This window comes from Microcebus murinus, chromosome 6, assembly GCF_040939455.1.
Source record: "Microcebus murinus isolate Inina chromosome 6, M.murinus_Inina_mat1.0, whole genome shotgun sequence".
Lineage (NCBI taxonomy): Eukaryota > Metazoa > Chordata > Mammalia > Primates > Cheirogaleidae > Microcebus > Microcebus murinus.
In genome coordinates this window covers 111,253,593-111,275,500 of record NC_134109.1, presented here as the reverse complement: position 1 = coordinate 111,275,500, position 21,908 = coordinate 111,253,593, and the positions used below count along the sequence as shown (strand labels likewise).

The 21,908-nt window shown below is 32.9% G+C and overlaps 1 protein-coding gene across 8 annotated transcripts in view; it reads right to left on the bottom strand.

Annotated features, from left to right (window-relative positions):
* The window catches only part of SCAPER (S-phase cyclin A associated protein in the ER), a 503,757-nt gene that overhangs the window by 285,403 nt on the left and 196,446 nt on the right, over nt 1-21,908 (bottom strand). For all 8 annotated transcript variants that reach the window (XM_012739362.2, XM_012739365.2, XM_012739364.3 and 5 more), the window contains one exon: nt 2,600-2,736. In XM_012739362.2, coding sequence (XP_012594816.1) covers nt 2,600-2,736 — 137 coding nt within the window. The remainder of the gene's footprint in view (nt 1-2,599; nt 2,737-21,908) is intronic.

Genomic DNA, 21,908 nt, shown 5'->3' with positions numbered 1-21,908 from the left:
ACTACCCAAAGTGACCTAAGAGTAAATGCAATCCCTATCAAAATACCATCATCATTTTTCACAGATATAGAAAAAATAATTTTATGCTCTGTATGGAACTAGAGAAGACCCCGTATAGCAAAATCAATCCGAGGCAATAAAAACAAAATAGAAAGTATCAATTTACCAGACTTCAAACTATACTACAAGGCTATAGTCATTAAAACAGCTTATTACCTGGCCCAAGAATAGGGACATTGACCAGTGGAACAGAACAGAGAACCCAGATATAAAATCATCCTTATATAGCCAACTAATCTTCGATAAAGCAGGAAAAAACATACAATGGGGAAAAGAATCCTTATTCAATAAATGGTGCTGGGAAAACTGGATAGCCACATATAGAAGACTGAAACAAGACGCACACCTTTCACCTCTCACAAAAACCAACTCAGGGTGGGTAACAGACTTGAACCTTAGGTGTGAAACTATTAGAATTCTAGAGGAAAACGTTGAAAATCCTCTTCCAGACATTGGCCTAGGCAAAGAATTCATGAAGAAGACCCCAAAGGCAATCACAACAGCAACAAAAATAAACAAATGGGACCTGATCAAATTAAAAAGCTTCTGCACAGCCAAAGAAACTGTCAAGAGAGCAAACAGACAACCCACAGAGAAAATGGGAGAAAATTTTCTCAAGCTACACACCCGATAAAGGGCTGAGAACTAGAATCTATTTACAACTCAGGAAATCAGCAAGAACAAAATCAAACAACCCTATCCAAGAATGGGCAAAGGACATGAACAGAAACTTCTCTAAAGAAGACAGAACAATGGCCAACAAGCATATGAAAAAATGTTCAACATCTCTAATCATCAGGGAAATGCAAATCAAAACCACAATGAGATACCACTTAACTCCAGTGAGAATGGCCTTTATCAAAAAGTCCCCAAACAACAAATGCTGGCGTGGATGCGGAGAGAGAGGAACACTGCTACACTGCTGGTGGGACAGCAAACTAGTTCAACCTCTGTGGAAAGCAATATGGAGATACCTCAAAGCAATACAAGTAGATTGACCATTTGTTCCAGCAATTCCACTACTGGACATCTACCCAAAAGATCAAGCGTCACTTTATGAAAAAGACACCTGCACTCGAATGTTTATAGCAGCACAATTCACAATTGCAATGCTGTGGAAACAACCCAAGTGCCCATCAATTCATGAGTGGGATAATAAAATGTAGTATATGTATACCATGGAATACTACTCAGCTTTAAGAAACAATGGTGATATAGCACCTCTTGTATTTTCCTGGATACAGCTGGAATCCATTCTACTAAGTGAAGTATCTCAAGAATGGATAAACCAGTACCACATGTACTCACCAACAAATTGGTATTAACAGATCAACACCTAAGTGGACATATAGGAGTAACATTTATTGGGTGTCTGGAGAGGGGAGGTGGAGATTGGTATACATAACTACAAGAAGTAAGATGTGCAACATTTGGGGGATGGACACCCTTGAAGCTCTTACTTGAAGGGGAAGGAGGGCAAGGGCAATATATGTAACCTTAACACATGTACCCCTATAATACGCTAAAATAAAATACTAAAAATTGAAAAAAAAATAAAGACTTAACAAGGAAAAAAATAAAAATTGAAAAAAAAAATAAAGACTTAACAAGGAAAAATATAAAACTTAAAAAAAAAAAAGAAACCTGGACTAACTTCAAAAACTAAAATCAAAAAAGTCTTTCTATTTTCTGCTTCAATAAGAAGTCTGACGTTATCAGTGATTCTGTAAGATTAAATGGACACCTAGATTGATCACAATCTGGACACAGAAACTATGCATCATTCACATTACTCCAATCCTGTATTTCTACAATCCCATATGTCAAGCTTCTCCATTTTTCAGACATTTGAGAATAAAAGTATAAGGACAGATTCAGAATAGTTTCCCTCAAAAGGCAAAGGATTATTCACTAAGGAGCAACTATCTTTGTGCCCTGAAACAAGACTCATCAGTCATTAGACGACACTCAAAATTTGTGAGGTAATGATGTACTACACAGCTGTCTGATCTTCAGAGGAAACTGTAGAGGCTGATGATAAACTACAGGTCTGACAACTCACTTTCCATTTTAAGATATTTCTTGAATTTTTTCTGGTTGTGACAGGCAACCAAATTGATTAAACCTAGTCATGAGTTTAACACTACAGCCAGTAGATTTCTATTTGTTGATTGCTATTGATTTTCTTTGCATACTTCATTTAAAAATCAATACATGGTAAGAAAAATAGAGTTGGTTTACACATACTTAAACATAGTATTGTATGCTGGAGGAAGCACAAGTTTGGCAAGGCTTTAGCATCCAATTATAAGAAGAGCTCTTAACAGGTGAAAGCAAGGGCTTTAGATCGATACACAGTTTTCTTTCTCAATCAAGGAAAGTGGCTATAAATTAGCCTCATCAGTGTTATTTCCAGGGCTTTCTTGTAGAAAACAACTTTGAACTTTTTTTTTTTTTTTTGGTCTTCCTTGGATTTACATTAAAAGATACATCATTAAGAGTTTTTCTTTTGTTTTGTTTTTAAAGATATTGGAGGTACCTGAAGTTCATCCGGGCTTTGATCTTTTTGGCTTTTCTTTTATTTTTTTGCCGCTCTTCTCCATCTTTCAAAGGCTCTGGTGGAGCTGCACTTTCAACCACAATATCGATAACATACTTCTTCAAGGAAAGATGCTCCTGCAAGATAAATAAAGTAATAATAAATATGATGATTTAAAAATAATGTAGGTTTGCTACAGACTACAGTGAGTATAAAAATGATGAAACTAAAAGTAATTTCTATGAAACATTGGTTTCCACACCTGCTTTGGAAAATATTGTGGAGCAGTTGTTTTACTTGAGATTTTCATTCACATCACATCACTGACTTTGTTTCACTGCACATCAATTATGCTAAATGCTATGGATTCAAGAACATAATCCCTGGTAAGATACATACACAAAACTATAATACCAAGTAACTAACCAGTGAGAAATTGAGAGTGCTATAGGAGCTCAAAGGAGAAAACAAGATCAGTGTTCACTGTGGATGAGGAGGGAAGACTTTAAGAAGGAAGTACCATGTTTGCTATCCCTTGAAGGAATTTGAACACATGGATACTGGGGGGGGGGAGGGGGAGAGAGGGAGAGGGAGAAGGAGAGAGAGAGAGAGAGAGAGAGAGAGAGAGAGAGAGAGAGAGAGAGAGAGAGAGAGAGAGAGAGAGAGAGAGAGAGAGAGAGAGAGAGAGAGTGTGTGTGTGTGTGTATGTTTGGTATGTGAGTGGGGCAGAGGTACAGGAAAGAAAAAGAAAGTTATCTCAGAAAACACATCCCAGAGATAAAAAAAAAAAAAAAAAAGTGGAATGTGGGTACTAGCAACAGAAGTTTGGTTTGGCTGGAGCACACAGAGTTTGGCCCCACTTCCCTCCTTATCCATCTTAGATTTTATGACCTATCACTATAATCACTCTGTTGCATGCAGCCATTTCCCTTGCCCCTCTGTTCCTGCATAGCTACATGGCACAATTCCAATCCTAAATTCAACTCTCCCTATTCTGTACTTGTATCTGGAGCAGATTAATGTGATTATAATTACAAACCATGTTGCCTACTCCTACTTTAAATTTATGACATTACACCTCAAGTGGGCTTTATTATTGCCAGGTAATCAAGCGGCTCTATAATAGTTAATCCACATATTCACCTTCCTAGAAATTATTTTAGACCATCTCCTAAAATCTCCAACACCCCTTCTTTCCCTAGCCCTATCTCTCACTTCATGACCATACTTTTATTTCACTGAGGAAAACAGCATTATTCAGAAAAGAATTTCCACACACTCCCACAGCCAAGTTTACCAACCAGTCTACAGCTGTGCCCATACACTCTCTTCCCTCCTGTTATAACACATAAACACTCATGTTTATACATAGGGCCAAATCCTCCAAATGTATACTGGATCCCCTTTTTTTCTCCCCCATTTATATAGTTATTTCTCCTATTTTCTGCATTATCAATTTTTCCCTTTCTACTTAAATCACTTAACTCCTTTCTACTTAAACTATCTGGAAAGAATCCTTGTTTGTATGCCCCCCTCCAGCTACTACCCTTCTGTATCAAAATTTATTGAAAGAAATATATCTTCTCTGTCTTTACTTCCTTAACTTTCAATCTCTCTTGAACTCATTCTAGCCCAGTGTTTGCCCAGACCACCCTTACCACTCTACAAACTGTCCTTGTCAAGGTCACCAACACCAGTGGCCAACTCCGTTTTTATCCATTTTTTGCACTTCCTCCTCCCTGAGACTTTTTCTTCGCTAGGCTTCCAGATATCACATCGTCCTCCTAACCCACTGGCTGCTCCTTCTAAGTCTTATTTTCTGGATCCTATTCCTCTTCTTCACCTCCAAATGTTGGAGCACCCCAGAGCTATCCTCAGAACTTTCCTCTACTCTATCCAAACTCACTCATTAACATATTGTAACTTAAAATATTATTTATACACAGACAATTCTCAAATTTTTATCTATAGGCCTGACCTCCACTCATCTACATAAAAATGTCTCCTCAAAATTTCCACTTAGGTAGAGCATTTCCACAATTAGCATTTACAAAATAACATGTCCATAACAAAATTCTTATGCTCCCAATACGCATAAAAGTTGCTCTTCCCAGATTGTTCTCTGTTACAGTAAATAGTACCAACATTTGCATAATTGCTTACATTCAATACATCAAAAATTCTATTAGTTTTCTTTTCAAATATATTCCACATTCATCCAAAACTCAACCATTTCTCCTTACCATCATCACCTAGTCTAAGTCATTATCAGCTCTCAATTCTATTACTGCAACAGCCTCTCAATTGGTCTTCCAGTTTCTAATTTGACCTTTAGGTTATTTCTATATAAAAGCAGCTAGTTATTTTTCAAAACATAAATCAAATCACATCATTCCTTTTATCAAAACTTGTCCTTCTCATCACAGTTAGGGTAAAATCCAAAGGCCTTACCTTGCTATGGCCTGCAAAGCCCTATATCATTGATCTCTCTGATCTCATCTACTACTACTCTCCGTTTTCTTAACTAAAAGTACAACACAGTGGTCCTCTTATTGTTCCTCACATTCATCAGAAAAACTACCTGAGAACTCTTTATATGTTCCTCCCCTAGGAAAGAATATTCTCCAGTATACTTGGAAGATTTCAGCCAAAATGAACCTATACCTTAAATAAAACCCTCTATTATGTGCTATCTCATTGTTCATTTTTATTCACAGGACTTGCCTAACACCATATATTCATTTGCAGCTTCCTTCACCAGAATATAAGTCTCACGAGAGTAATGACTTTGACTTTTTCCACTGGTGTTTCTGTGTCTAGGACGGTGTGTGCCATGTGACAAGCACTCAGTAAGCATGTGTTAGATGAATGAATGAAAAGGAGGTAATGTAACAGTAGCTAATAATAGTATTTATGAGGGCTTATTATGCAACATACAATGAACTAAGTATTTTATATAAAACTACTTATTTTGTCCTCAGGACTATACTTAGAACATAGGCAGAAGGTATGTATTTTTATTACCCCCATCTTAACAATTAGAAAAATGAGATGGAGTCAAATAACTTGTCCAAAGTTAGAAGGTTAAAATCAAGACTGAGTGACTTTACAGATAGTAAAGTGACAGAGCCCAAATTTAAACCCAGACAGTATAATTACACAGTCTAGACTCTTGACTACTACCTTAGAGATATGACTAGAAATGGGTTTGGGCTATAGAATTGTGCTCACTTTTCAAATCATCAACCTACCAAAGGGAAGAAAAAACCACCTCATAGCCAAAGGAAAAAAATAACCTCTCATCTCTCCCAAGTAGAAGCTTTTATTTTCTTTGATAAACTAGGCTGGTTGTATACTATACAAGGGGAAGGGTGGAGAGTAGACTTGTGCACTTACATTAATGTTAACTTTTTAAATATCTCAAAACTAAAAATATTTAAGAATATATTTTTGTTTGACTTAACTTTTTTCTTAATACAAAATCAGTACATTAATTATAGAAAATATAGATAAAATTAAGACTAAAATCTTCTATAATTCTAACGCCTAAAAAAATATTAGTAATATTTTGGTATATACTCTTCCAGCCATTTTTCCTTTGCATATATAGTTTTATTAAAGTTAATTATACCATTTACAATATTTTATAACCAGTTTTTTAATTTACTATTATAAATATATTTTCCTGCCATTAAATAATATTCTATAATATAAGCTAGTGGATGTAAGGTATTCTATTTCTTGAATACACCTAGTTTTACTCGTGTTAAACATCTGGATAATTTTTAGTTTTTTCAATGTAATAAATAACAATGTAACAAATACTTCTATAGTTAAAATTTTAAACATAAAGTCAATTATTCCCTTATGATCGAATCATAGAAATGAAAAGCCGGGGGAACAGATTATACATATTTTAAGGCTTTTGATAAATATTCCCAAACTGAACAGCCAGAATGGGAATTAATTTATGTCCCCAGAAGTGGTCTGCAGTACTTAGTATTCCTGTTTTGTTTGTAAATCTGTCAATTTGTTAACTGAAAAACTAATATCAATATGTTTGGCCATTTGTTTATATTTTGTTTTCTGTGATTCAGAATATATCTTTGTCTAGCTTTCAATAAACACATTTCAAGTTTTTATATATTTGCTTCTAATGGTTTATATTATGCTTTTGCTTTTTCTAAGACAGAGATCACCTTGTGATGATAAAGAAGGTATGTTGATGGGTGTGACAGAATAATTAACAGTCACACTTCCATTAAAAGTATAAAGGCTTTATGTAGGAAGAAGGTTTTGACATGGTTTCTAAAGATGGAAAGCGTGTAAAAAGGTTTTCAACATTGAAGGAGTAGTTGAGTAAATTATATTTCTATGAGGAAGTATTAGTCATTAAAATCCTTACAAAAGAGGATTCTGAGAAGATGGTGGTAGCAGAGTTTTAGTCTCTCTCTAAATCCCCATATAAAAACATAAAGAGCAATTAAGATAGGAAAGCAAAACCTATGGAAAATATTTACAACAAAACTAGGTGACAAGATATTCTTATAATCCCCAAATACATGTGAGTGTGGACAAACCACCATTAGATCAGTGTCTTTGCAGGAGAAAGCAGAGGGAAACAACAGGGTAAATAATGAATATAAGAACAAAAGAAACCTTAAAAAGGAACAGTGATTCACTGGAGAGTTCAACAGGCCAGTTTGAGAACTGTATCTAAAAAAAGGAGAGTAGCTCTAACCACTTCAAGAGCAGGTGAGTGAATAATGGCGCCTTCATTAAGGCCTAAACAGGCTATACTGGAGGGCAATCCAAATAACTCTGGAAATTGAGCCACCAGGGCTTCCTTCCAGGACAGGGAAATTGCTCACAGTTTTCTTCCTCACAGAAGAAACTGCTGGGACAGGAATTTAAATTATGCAAACTAGGGAAAATAGAGACAAAGGGAAAAAATGCCTACATAAATGCAGAACAGGGAAACAACCAGAAAATTTCAAAAATCCACTACATTTTTCACAAAACAATGTAAGAAGGATCTCCATGAAGTTAGAATGACTACTCTGAATCACATCTTTTTCTAAAAGTTTCATAAGACTAATTCCATGTAAAAAATACAAAAATATCAAGGTCAAATGCAAGTTTTTAAAAGAAAAAAATAACCCTACAAACAAAAATATACCAAAAAAGTATGCATAGATCAAAATGTAACCTTCTATTACAAAATAAGCTAAAATACATAAATAAAATGGTATAAGGCATGAGAGAACAACACAAATCACACTCTTAAAAACTTAAAAATTAGGTCATAAAATGCAAGGAAGATTACAAATGAAAAAAATCATTTAGTAAATAAAAACAAAATAGAATACATGTCAGAGTAAATAAATACAACAAATAATGCCTAAAATAAATAAAATGTGAATGAAAAGGAAAAAATTTTAAAAATAAAAGCAACACAAATGATTTGAGAGTAAGTGGAAATATTAAAGACAGGCAAAAATACAATAAACAGGTAACAGGAATCCTTGAAAAAGAAAACCAAAGAGAACAGACCAAATATTAAAAACTTTAATTCAAGAAAACTTTCATGAAAAGAATATAATACTGAAACAGTACAACATATACCTGAAAATACTAACCCACAGTAGCTATTACTAAGATATATCCCTATTAGAATTTCTGGACTTTACTGAAAAGAGAAAAATTCTTTGGGCATTTAGGGGAGAAAAGCAAGTGAGTGACTTACAAGGAAAAAATCAGATCATCATCAACCTTTCTGATAGCAACATTTTATACCAGAAGAAGATGTAGTAATGTATTCAGTATTTTCAAAGAAAGAAATACCACCTAAGGATTTTTTATCTAGTAAAATAAACTTTCATGTACAAAGAGTACAAATAAACTTTATCAACATAAATTCTCACAGAATATTATTCTCATAAGCCCTTCCTGAGGAATCTGCTAAAGAACATGCTTCAGAAAACCAAAATGACTAGAGAGGCATGAACATAAGCACTAGTGGTACTTATGTACCATCTCTTTCTAAAAGTTTCATAAGATTAATTCCATGTAAATATAAACAGAAAAGTATCAAGGTCAAAAGCCAGTTTTTAAAAGAAAAGAATAAATACAATACCGACGCTACAAACAAAAAAAGCACTAAAAAGTATGCATAGATCAAAATGTAACCTTCTATTTCAAAATAAGCTAAAATACATAAAGAAAATGGTATAAGGCATGAGAGAACAACACAAATCACTAAGACTAAATTGGAGATACAAAGCTAAAGAATATAGCATATAATACCTGTATCTCAAATTTTTCACAGTATTACTATTTTAAAAAGATGAGAAGGGGAAAACATAAGAAAAAATTGTTGAACTGTTTTCACTAATTACATTGGTGATGGTATAATAGTAGTGTTATTCTAAGACTGCTGTGTGTGTTATGTGGAATAAAGTAAATATAGAATTATAGCTATAATTCTGTCATCTCCTATGTCTTTGAGAACCTGAATGGTTGGTAGGGATGAAAAGAGATACAAGATGCAATACAGAAGAGATTCAGTAAAACCCCATAGCCCTGAATTTAAATTATAAAAATTCAAAAGGCAGCTATTTTAAAATAAATTTTAAAAACTGTATATACACACGTATATATGGGTGTACGTGAATTTGTGTATACACACATATGTAGATATATTATATACACTTCCTTTCTTAATTTCCTAATTCTATTCACAATGACCAATCCAGTAGCAATAAGCATTCCTAATTATGGTCTTGAAATCCCATTTCTCAGTGAAAGTAACCAGGGCTTCTTACTAAAATGGCTGATCATAAGTCTAACATCTTTCCATATTGAGTAGTATGGTAACTATCAAATTTGACTAGATTCATATCAAAAGAACTTGAGAACAAAGTTTAAAAGACTCTTGCTGATCAAAAGATGGCATAATTTGAGCTTCAAAAAGGAAGAATGCACATGATTAAAACCTATTAAGAGTGTTTAAATCCATTAGTTCAGAATTTATATATATAAATCCTATATATCAACTAATCAGACACCTTTGGAGGATAACAAGAAACCAATTAATCATCTATATTTACTTTATTCCACATAACACACACAGCAGTCTTAGAATAACACTACTATTATACCATCACCAATGTAATTAGTGAGAACAGTTTAACAATTTTTTCTTATGTTTTCCCCTTCTCATCTTTTTAAAATAGTAAAACTGGTAAACACTAGAAAACTGGTAAATAATAAAAAATATATCTTGCCTTTCCTATACAAACCATACTCAGTAACCAAACAGTAGATGAGGAAACCATCTCTTTATAAATTATTCTAAATAATAAATGAAAACAAAATGTAGAATTGAAATATCCCCATATCCACAAATTAATGGATTTAGGCACTGAGCAGCAATAGCTGATACATCAATACCACAAAAAGAAAGACAATCAGACATGTTCATCCTGATGAAAGAACTCAATACCAATTACAGTCTTACCAAATGGATCAAACCTGAGTCTGATCAAACCCCTAGACTCGCCTGTCCATAGGGAGGAAAAAGAGAGAACAGAGAAACACTGCACTGCGCCAGACTCTGCAATGGAAGAGCTATAGCAAGTCAGTAATTCCTCCATTAGGGACTGAATTTCCCAGTCCTCCTTGTAGCTAGAGGTGGCCATGTGACTGAGCAATGGAAAATGGAAAATCAATGGAAATCAATGGAAAATCAGTGCACGCTCAGTGTTTTAAGGCCCATTCACTCTCTTACCCTTCTACAAACTGGAACACAAAAGAGCTGGTAACACAGCTCTGATCTTCAAGGGGAAGGCATACTTGAGGGGATGAGAAATATGGAAGATGGGTTACTGTAAAACCACATGACAAAGCCACCTTGATACTCTGAGCTGTCTACCTTAGAACTGTACTATAAGAAATAAACTTCTATGTTTTTAAAACCACTGTATTTTTGGTCCCTTTATTATAACAGCTTAGTCTTTTTCCTAATTAATGCAAATATGCAAATGTTATATATATAATAAATATATCTTTGTGTATAGATTTGTATGTAAGGAGTAACCATAAGAAAAAAGAGCAAAATATTAAGATTTTTCATTAGATGATTATGACAGGTTTTAAATTTTCTCTTTATAATAAGCATGTATCACTTTCATAAGCAGAAACAAAATCTCTATGTGATATCTGGAATTAACTTCAAAATAGTATTTAGAGAGAGTGGATGGAATGTCATTGAGGCAGGATTTTGTCGTTATAGGTTTGGGTGATGAATACATAAAGTTTCATCATACTATTCTGCCTACTATTATGTATGTTTTTAATTCATCTTAATAGCCAGTTTGAAAAATAGTCATTTTATAAGGAAAAATAATATGTACACATGAATCTTAAAATTCCATGTCTAGTTTGCCAAAAGAAGTAAATTAAATTATAATATTTCTATCTTTCAAGCATCTAAGAACTGAACTTTAAAAAGAAATTAGCACATATGTACACTATTCTCATGGTAAAAGCATGTAGAAGTTTGAAACTTATTATCAGGATAGAAGAAAACAATCCTCTGCAGAAAAGTAAAATTAATGAGGTACTTAACTGAAAGAAGTAGTGATGTATTTGATCCAGTCACCTTCCTTGCCTGGTTCTCTTACGTCTGAGGCTATTCAACAGGGCAAAAGTTAACCAGTAATTGTAAAATGATGCATAATCTGAACCTTGTAAATAACACTGCTGACAAAAAAGAGAGAGGCTCTGCTTTCTGAAACTAGTCTGAGATGAAAATTCTAATGCCCTTCACTTCATTCCACAGCTAAATTTGTCATGATAGGAAGTACACCAGCAGGAACCATCCATTAACTGGTGGATTCTGAAATTACTCTTGTTGCTCTAGGTCCAGAATCCAGTATACTTAAGCAATGCTTGGGCACCCATGTACCTAGGCATGTAGCACTCTTCACTCTAATCAGTCCTCAGGGGTAGGTAGTCCATTTCATAACATTGGGTTTCTTAATTATTTTTTCTTCCCTACTCACTGTTGTAGATTCCTGCTATGATCTGAGCTCTGTCCTGAACCTTAAAACCCAACTTTTGGGTTCAGATCCTTGATGGGATCATTTCTTAATACTCCCAGTGCCTTGCCTACCCTATACTATTAGGATCAAAAAAACACAGCAATCTTACCTCCTCTTGCTTCAAGTGTTGCCTGCTTCAAGTCATCTATAGTTCTAGCCATCAAAAAGATGGGCTCTTTGAATATTGATATCCCTGCCTCTGTTCTAAATAGTCACATTTAATAAGTCTCCCTTGCTAAACAACCAACTAGACTAAAATCCCAGTCTACTTAATATTTAATAAATTCTCAGTAAAAAAGGTAGTTTAAATAATTTTACATCTGTAAAATTACCATAAGGAAAAAGAGAGGTATTTTTAAGATTTCTCTATAAAGATATGCACTGCAGTGAGATTTGCAACAAAATATCAGCAGCAGAGAACTGATTACATAAATTATGACACACGCATTAAGATGATACTACACAGATTTGATTAATTTTAAATCTTAATTATATTAAGATTTTCACTATATGTTAAATTAAAAATTCAGGATTTAATCTATGCAATGCAGTTTACATATAAATATGTAAGATTTATATATTTGTATATAAAGAGTGAAAACAATTAGATCAAAATGTTAACAGTAGGCAGTACTTTTTCTGTTTCTGAAATTTTCTACAATGAATATGTGTTAATATGTATTTTAATTATTATAAAATTAGTGCTATTAAGGAAATATAAGAAAAAGCAAGCTCTTTAAAGAAAAGAGGGTCAATGTACATAAGATTATAATTGCTGCAGGATTATTTGTTCTGTAAAATGAGCATCACTGAGTAAAAATATCCTCACCTTTTGTACCTACTCACGATTCTAATTATTATGCCACAGGCACAAGTAAAAGCAAAGCTAAACTCTTTGAGACACAGTAGCTGTGATTTACTTACTCTTGTTCAAAGTGTGAATCAATCAGGACCAAAAATCATTCCAAAAGGTCCTTGGACCTCCTTCCTTCCTAATATAAATTTTAAAATACAATTTCTAGCTTCACTGAATCCTGTTAAGTACAAGTCCTACTGTCCTATCAACAAATTCACTAGTCAATCTTAGCTGGCCACATTTGATAACGTTAATTCTAAGTAAGCAGTAATGGGAGACACTGTTTTTCCTTTAGGTATAAGAAAAGAAGGTTGATGCGGCAGAAACAGCACTAAACTGTGAGTCCCAAGATCCATACAAGATAAAGCCTACAACTCAGACTGAGTGACTTCTCTGGGCCTTAGTTTCCTAACTAGTAAAATAAAGGAATTGGACAATTAATTCTAAAGACCTCCTTCTCGAATATTATAAAAATCAATGTAACAAGCCCAAAAGCTAAGTAAGGGGACCTAATTCCATATACATATAATAAAATTTAAATCTAGCTTTTAAGTCACAACTGTGAATTCTTATTTAAACAACACTGCTATAATACGAAATACTAATAATGTATATAAGGAAACTAATAGCTATGTAGAGATGATCTCATCAAAGTTTATACCCTTCTTAATCTTTTAATTACCTTTTATGGCATACTAGACCAAACTCTGGCCTTGCTAACATAATTTATTATATTAAATGAAATAATTCATATTGAGGTTTATGACCCTGATATTCTATCAGATTCCTTCTAAAGATTCCAATATTTCCTTATTTTTAAAAAGAGGCATGAAAAATTGAACTATAGATAGGTTCATGATCTTTGGGAAAGAATGTAAAAGTTCTAAAAATAGGATATGCAGAAAAATATAAATGATACCATATAGGACTTTACTAAACTGCCAATTTTAGAGTTTTCTTAAGTATTGCCTCAGAATAAACATATTTCATAAAATGTGGTATGAAGTAAACATCTGCTTCCAATTATTTTAAAATATTATAATACAGAACTTAGAATTTTCAAGGGTATTATTCTTCCTAGATCAAAAGAATTTAAATATTTACTTTTAAAAACAGGACCAAAGCATCATTACAATAATATAAATGTGTTTTTATTTGAAAAGCAAAAGTTTTTTTTGTTTGATTGTTTACTAGAAATCCAATATCTTGCTTCAGAGGCTTATTTCTGTCAAGTCAAAAGTTTATTTTCAAGACCAAGGTAGACAACAAGTTATAAATCTAAATACATAAGGAATTAATGCAAGGGTTTTCACATTTGGTTTGGAAAAACATTTTTCTCTCAATCTCATTCTGTACTTTCTCAGTTGACTGTAGAATCTAAAATCCAATGATATTAGTTTACTGAAGAATCAAATGTTGTTTCTTAAATTCTTAAATATATTATTAGGTATTCCATTCTTCTAAGCCTGCCTGGCACAACAGGTAAGATAAAATGGGTCATTTTATAAATAATATGCCCTTGCTGCCTTCTACTAAAACTGGGAAGGGGTCGAGGACTGAGGGGTGGAATTCGTGTTTCTGTTTCTCTGGACCATGATAAGGGTGACAAAAGTGAGAGGTGAGGAAGATGTGAGAGGGCAGGAAAGAGATGAAGATGCCCGGGAAGGAAAGGAGAGGAAGAAGAAAAACTGGGAGAACAAGATGGAAGCAGATGAAAGAAAGGAGAAATGAAGGAATACTTACCTAAAAACAATATGGCATTTTTAGACAGCACTTACTATATATTTTGAATAGCAGAGTCACAGATACATCATACTGAAAATAGTAAGTAACTGTTTTGGCTCCATTCACTAACATTTAATTCAACACCTACTATATGTCAAGAGCTTATGCTAACTGCTTAAATTAAAGAGCAATGATTTTCTGGGTATCAGGGTTTTACTCAGAATAAGACCAAAAGAATCTGTAGTAAACTATTGTTCTGGTAGATATCACTCTTCAATAAAGCTATTCCAGCAGATTATCCTCCAGAGAGAGTTCAGAGGAACTCTTCAAAGCTAATTTATAACTACTGATTTCCTAGATGGCATTAGCTGTATCAAATAAAGTGTTTATGAATATTATCCAAACACATTTCAAAAATGAAAGCACCATATAGAAAAATTAGTTAATTCATATTAAAATGAGTATGTTTAAAGATTCAAGAAACTGTGAAATTTATCAAAGGTAAGCTCCCAGGACATCATTTATTTACCTATGCTTCCCTGATGCCTGGCAGAGTATACAAACAAGTGCTCAAGAAATGCTTAAAAAAATAAAAAGATTGAGAGTTCCATTATATTAAAATAAAGCTTAAAATTTTGCCCTACAGTAAATTTGAGAAAATCTGAAATGCAATGTCCTGTATCAAAATGATGGCCTTTATGATAACATCATTTTGAAAAATTAAACATATATATGAATGACAACTTCTGAAACTAGATAGGCCATTTTAATCATACAAAAGATTCAACTCTGCTAAGGTCCCTTTCTACAGATGTAGGGTACACTTACGTTTTTTATCAATTACAATCTATGTATTATATTGTTTGAAGTGATAGATGAGAAAAATGAAGCTAATGAAATACTATGAAACAGACACCATGTAACAGAGAAAAAAGCCATCTTCTGATAAGGATGATAGTCCACCATCTGTCCCCCTGCCACTCAGTGACAATTACAAATACTCCATCAGTTTTCTGGTAGGTGGAGATGATGAATGAGGCAAAGCCTTCTTTTGTAGATTCTGATGTTCTTTTCTGATCTAATCGGAGGTTTAACAGATGACTCAAAGAAAAGCCCAGAGTTCAACAAGCTTATTAATTTATCATGCTGTGAAGACAGAGAAAGGTCTGAGCTCAATTCTGCAACAAGGAATGGTTCAGCTGTATTGAACCAAGCCTTGTAATGAAAGTTGTTTTCTCAGAATTCTCAGATTTCAGATATAGCAATTTGGATTGCTATCGGCCTTCATCCTTAGAAATCATTTCAATAATAGAGTAACAATAATACCATACATAACAAATAACATCACTGTTTAAATCCAAGATCAAAGGGAAGATAATGCTCAAAGCCAGAAATCCTTAGTTGTGAGTGGCTTCCACAGGCATGGGTGACAAGGACTCGCGGGAGTCAGCAGCTTCACAACAGACTCAACAGCAGCACTAGAGTAAGCATTCTCTGTAAATCTATTAACTTATAAATGTTTAAGAAAAGAATACATCCAAAAATATAAAACATAGGTTAAAAGCAAAAGGACAGAAAAAGATATGTCACCCTAACACTAAAGAAAAGAAAGCTAGAGAGGGCTATATTAATATAAGAAAAGGTAGATTTCACAGCAAAGAATATGACCAGGGACAAAGGTCATTTCATAATAATAAAGCGATTAATCAAGAGAACATATTAATCCTTAGCATTTACACATCTAATAACACAGCTTTAAGCCATACAAAGCAAAATCTGATCAAATTGCCAAAAGAAACAGAAAAATCCACTATTACAATCAGAGAATACAATTTCCCTCCCTTGAAAATTGATAGAACAAGAAGACAGAAAATCTGCAAGGAAACAGTAGATGACAAAACTTTTGAGGTTATGAATATGTTCACTATCTTGATCATGGTGATGGCTTCATGTGTGTATCCAAAATTTTATTAAATTATATACTTACAAATAAGTGCAATAAGTTCATGACAGTCATACCTCAAAGTTCATTAAAAATAAAAAGATTTTCAAAAAAAGCTACTACTAACCCTAGAAATGAAAGAAGTTATCCAATTTTCAAATTTCTTACGGTAAAACACACTCTGAAAAGAAAAATAATAACAATGTGCAATATATTACAATACTATAAAATACTGTCTATGCAAAAAAAAAATCAACTAAAAGATGCTGTAAGACTAGTTTAAACGAACAAATCCAGCCACAAGCAATCTATAAGAGACTCATCTAAAATAATAGGGAAGATAAAAATAAAGGGATAACAAATAAAATTATGACTAAAAGAGAGGTATAGCTATGAATAAAGTAGGAAATTAAAAGACACAAAAATACTATCAATGATATAGGAAACTGATTTGAAAACTGAATAGTAAAAAAAAATATATTTCTAGAAAAGTCTAAGCAGAAGAGACTCGAGGATAAATAAAACATTTTAACAGCCTAGTAATTCTTAATGAAACTGAAGTGTTATTTAAAAATCTTCCCACAGAGAAAAGATCAGGACCACATAAATTTTATAAGCAAGTTTTTCTAAAATTTCAAAAACACAATCCTAGTCTTGTAAAAATATTCCAAAAAATAGAAGAAAAAATAGTTCCTAACTTATTGAATAAGCATAATTCTGACAGCAAAGCCAGCCAAAGATGATACAAAAAAGGAAAATCATAAAACCATGTCATTCATGAATTTTGATGTGAGGATAGTGAACAAAATATTAGTAAATGGTGTAAAAAAATGACAATATACCACTAACAAATAAGAGTTACTCCAGCTTGCCAATAACAGTTTAATATTAGAAAATAAATAAATATAATTCACTACACTAAAAGATTAAAATAACATAAATAACTAACAAACATACTTGCCAAATTAGAAATAGAAAGAACTTCACTAATCAGAAAAGACTACTGATTAACCATCTAGAATAAATATCATTTTAAATAAGAAAACATTAGAATTATACTCTTTAAAATAAAAAATGAAACAAAATGTTCACTGTCACTACATGTGTTCAACATTGTACTGCAGATGTGACCTAGTGTGGTAAGAAAAGTAAAAGAAATTTGAGGTATAATAGAAGGAGGCAATATAATTTTAATATTTGTAGGTAACATTATTTACATAGAAACCCCTCAAATAATCTATAGATAAGTTATTAGAAATGATAAAGTTTAGCAAGATGCCTGAATATATGAGCCTGATACAGAAAATCAGAAAATAGATAAAAATACCACTAGGGGAAATTATAAAACCTTACTTATTAATAAATATTCTTAAAGACCTAAATACAATGGAATAATATCGCATATTCATCATAAAAGTGTGCTGGATTTTATCAAATGCTTTTTCTGCATCTATTGAGAGAAACATATGGTCTTTGTTCTTGCTTTTATTTATGTGGTGAATTGCAGTTATAGATTTGCATATGTTGAACCCACCTTGCATCTCTGGGATGAAGCCTACCTGGTCATGATGAATTATTTTCTTGATGTGCTGTTAGATTCCATTTGCTAAGATTTTGTTGAGGATTTTTGCATCTATATTCATGAAAGACATTGGTCTGTAGTTTTCTTTTTTTGTTGAGTACTTTCCAGGCTTTGGTATCAAGGTGATATAGGCTTTGTAATGAGTTCGGAAGGATACCATCTTTCTTAATGTTGTGGAGTATAGGTATGAGTATTTCTGCAGTATAGGTATGAGTTCTTCTTTGCAGGTTTGGTAAAATTCAGGTGTGAACGCACCTGGTCTGGGACTTTTTTTTGGAAGACTTTTAATTGCTGCTCCAATTTCTGCGCTTGATACTGGTCTGTTCAAAAATTCTATTTCTTCCTGATTGAGCTTAGGGAGGCTGTATGCTTCCAAGAATTTGTCCATTTCCTCTACATTTTGTAGTTGTGGGGTATATAGATTTCATAGTATTCAAAGATAATGCTTTATATTTCCATGATGTCTGTAGTGACCTCTCCTTTTTCATTTCTGATTGGGATTATTAAAGTCCTTTCCTTTCTAGTTCTTGTCAATCTAGCAATAGGTCTATCAATTTTGTTTATCTTTGCAAAAAACCAGCTTTTGGTTTTATTGATCTTTCTTTTGCTCTCAATTTCATTTAGTTCTGATCTGATCTTAGTTACTTCCTTTCTTTTGCTAGGATTAGAATTAATTTGGTCTTCCTTTTCTAGTTTCCTGAGACGATTTATTAGTTTGTTAATTTGTGAGCTTTCTGTCTTTTGGATGTGAGCATTTAATAATATTAGTTTTCCTCTCAGGAATGCTTTAGCTGTATCCCATGGATTGTGATAACTTGTGTCCCTGTTATCATTTAATTCAAAGAATTTTTTTTATTTCCTCTAGATCTCTTCTTTGACCCAGCAGTAAATCAGCAATAAATCACGATGGATAACAGACTTAAACTTAAGGCATGAAATCTTAAGAATTCTGGAAGAAAATGTGGGGAAGACTCTTTTAGACATCAGCCTAGGTAAAGAATTTATGAAGAAGACCCTCAAAGCAATCACAGCAGCAACAAAAATAAATAAATGGGACCTGATCAAATTAAAAAGCTTCTATATAATAAGTGAGATGTGCACCATCTGGGGGATGGTCATGCTGGAGACTCAGACTTGTGGGGAGAGGGGGGAAATGGGCATTAATTGAAACCTTAAAATCTGTACCCCCATAATATGCTGGAAAAAAAAAAAAAAAAAAAAGCTTCTGCACAGCCAAGGAAACTATCCTTAGAGTGAATAGACAACCTACAGAATGGGAGAAAATATTTGCTTTCTACACATCTGATAAACGGCTGTTAACAATAATCTATATAGAACTTAAGAAAATCAACAAGAAAAAAACAAACAACTCCATCAATAAATGGGCAAAGGAAGGAACAGAAACTTTCAAAAGAAGATAGAATAATGGCCAGCAAACATAAAAATGTGCTCAATATCTCTAATCATTAGGGAAATGCAAATCAAAACCACAAGGAGGTATCACCTAACTCCAGTGAGAATGGCCTTTATCAAAACGTCCCAAAATAACAAATGTTGGTGTGGATGTGGAGAAACTAGAACACATTTACACTGCTGGTGGGACTGCAAATTAGTACAACCGCTGTGGAAAGTAATTTGGAGATGCCTCAAAGAGCTAAAAATAGAAATACCATTTGATCCAGCAATCCCACCACTAGATATTTATCCAAAGGAAAAAAAGGCATTCTATAAAAAAGACATCTGTACTAGAATGTTTATAGCAGCACAATTCACAATTGCAAAGATGTGGAAACAACCTGCCCATCAATATATGTGTGGTTTAATAAAATGTGATATATGTATACCATGGAATACTACTCAACTATAAAAAACAATGGTGATCTAGCTCTAAGAGCTTGAGCCCATCCTTCGAATTGAGGTATCACAAAGATGGAAAACATGCACTATATGTACTCACCCTCAAATTGGTATTGACCAACACTAAGGTGTCTATAAGGTAGTAATACTCATTGGGTGCAGGTCAAGTGTGGGGTCATTGGGTGCACTGGGTGCAGGTCAGGTGCAGCTAATGGAATCGAGGCACAATGTTTGGGGGAAGGGCACGCCTGTAGCCCTGACTTGGGTGAGACAAATGGATTTCGTGTAACCAAAATGATTGCACCCCCCCATAATGTCCTGAATTAAAAAAAAAAAAATATATATATATATATAGCATATTTACAAAGAAGAATAATATCACGAAGATGTGAATTCTCCCCAAATGATCTGTTTAAAAGCAACTCCCAACAGGGTTTTTAGAATTTGACAATCTGATTCCAAAATTTATAAGGAAGAGTAAAGGGACAAGAAGCCAACAGAAAGGACTTGTTCTACTACACATCTCAAGGCTTATTAATTTAGATAATGTGGTAGTGGAGCAGACAAACTGGAATAGAATAGGTAACACAGAAACAGTTCATGCAAATATGAAATTTTGTATACAAAAGAAGTGACATGTGAGATAATAGTGAAAGAAGCATCCAATAAATGGAGTAATAAAAATAACTAAGTGGTTTAAAGATTTAAATGCCAAAAATAAAATTTTAAGACATTTAATGGAAAATCTGGATGAATAGCTCTTATAACTTAGTAGGGAAATTTATGAAGTAGAACAAAAAAAGTACTGTCAATAAGACAATACTGATAATTTGCCTATGTTGCAATTAAGAATTTTGCTAATAGAAAACACAAGAATATGAAAATACATTAAAAACTATATTTCTAACATATAAAACTAACAAGAGATTAATAACAAATTTTATTTTAAAAGCCTAAAAATCAAAAGGAAAAGTAAAAACAATCCTATAGGAAAAGGGGTGTGAGACACAGATATTTTATAGAAGAGGAAACACTTGCCTAAACCATGAAGAAATGCTTTATGTCATTATTGATCATGTAAATGAAAAATCAAGACTATAATAAAATACCATGTTGAACCCATTTGATTGGCAAATGTTCAAAATTCAGACAATGCCAAATATTGTCAAGAATATAAAGCTACAGGATTTCTTATTACATATATGTCATTGGTGAGAAAAGAGTACAGGCTGAGCCAACCAATTAGGAAAATAGTATGGGATTATCTCCTAAAATCAAACATTTATAAACCATACTATCCCGGCACTCTATTCCTAGGAAAACTCTTACATGTGTATAAATGTATGTATAGAAATGTTAATACTAGCACTGTTTACAACACCAAAAAGTTTTAAAACAACACAAATATAATACCAATCAACAGAATAGTATATGAATAAATCATGTTTAATCTCAAAACAGAATATTGCAACCAAAACCAAGGAACTAAAGCCATACACAGTAATTTGGATGAATCTAATATTAATGAATATAATATTAATGTGGAAAAGCATAAGTCCAAAAAGATTACATATAGCATGGTACTGTTTTTATAAAGCAGAAATCAATTAAAATAAAAGTATATATTTTAGAAATAGGCCTATATACAAAAAAATTTAGTAATAAACTATGAAGGGGACAAGAGGGAAAGGAAGGACAAAGGAGGAGAGGATGAGGGAGGAGAAGAATACCAAAGGATATATCACTTAAACTAGGTTTGCAATATTAATACCCAAAAAAATAACATTCAAAAAGAGAAGGATTAAATAAGAAAAAGAGGGATGTTTCCTATTCTTAAAGGGTAAAATTCACCAGTAAGACAAAAGACATGTAAATGGTTATGACCATAATGATAAATCTTTGGAATATATAAAGTAAAAGTGGATTTTAAAAACAGAAGGAGACATGAATAAGTAATTATAAAAGCATATTGGCAGTCTTTCCATTTTTGAGAAAAGCATATAAATGAGAAAGAAAACAGATTTAAAAAGTAAGAAGATTTACATAATAATTAACAAATCTGATCTAGTTTATGTTATATATACCCAAGGAGAGAAAACAGATCATTTCTTAAAGTAAAAGCTATAAAAACCATAATCTCTGACCATCATGCAATAAAAGTAAAAATTAAAAACCAAAGAATAGTCCTTATACTGGCCACACACACCCTAAAACTAGAGCAATGCATGGAAGATTAGCTTGGC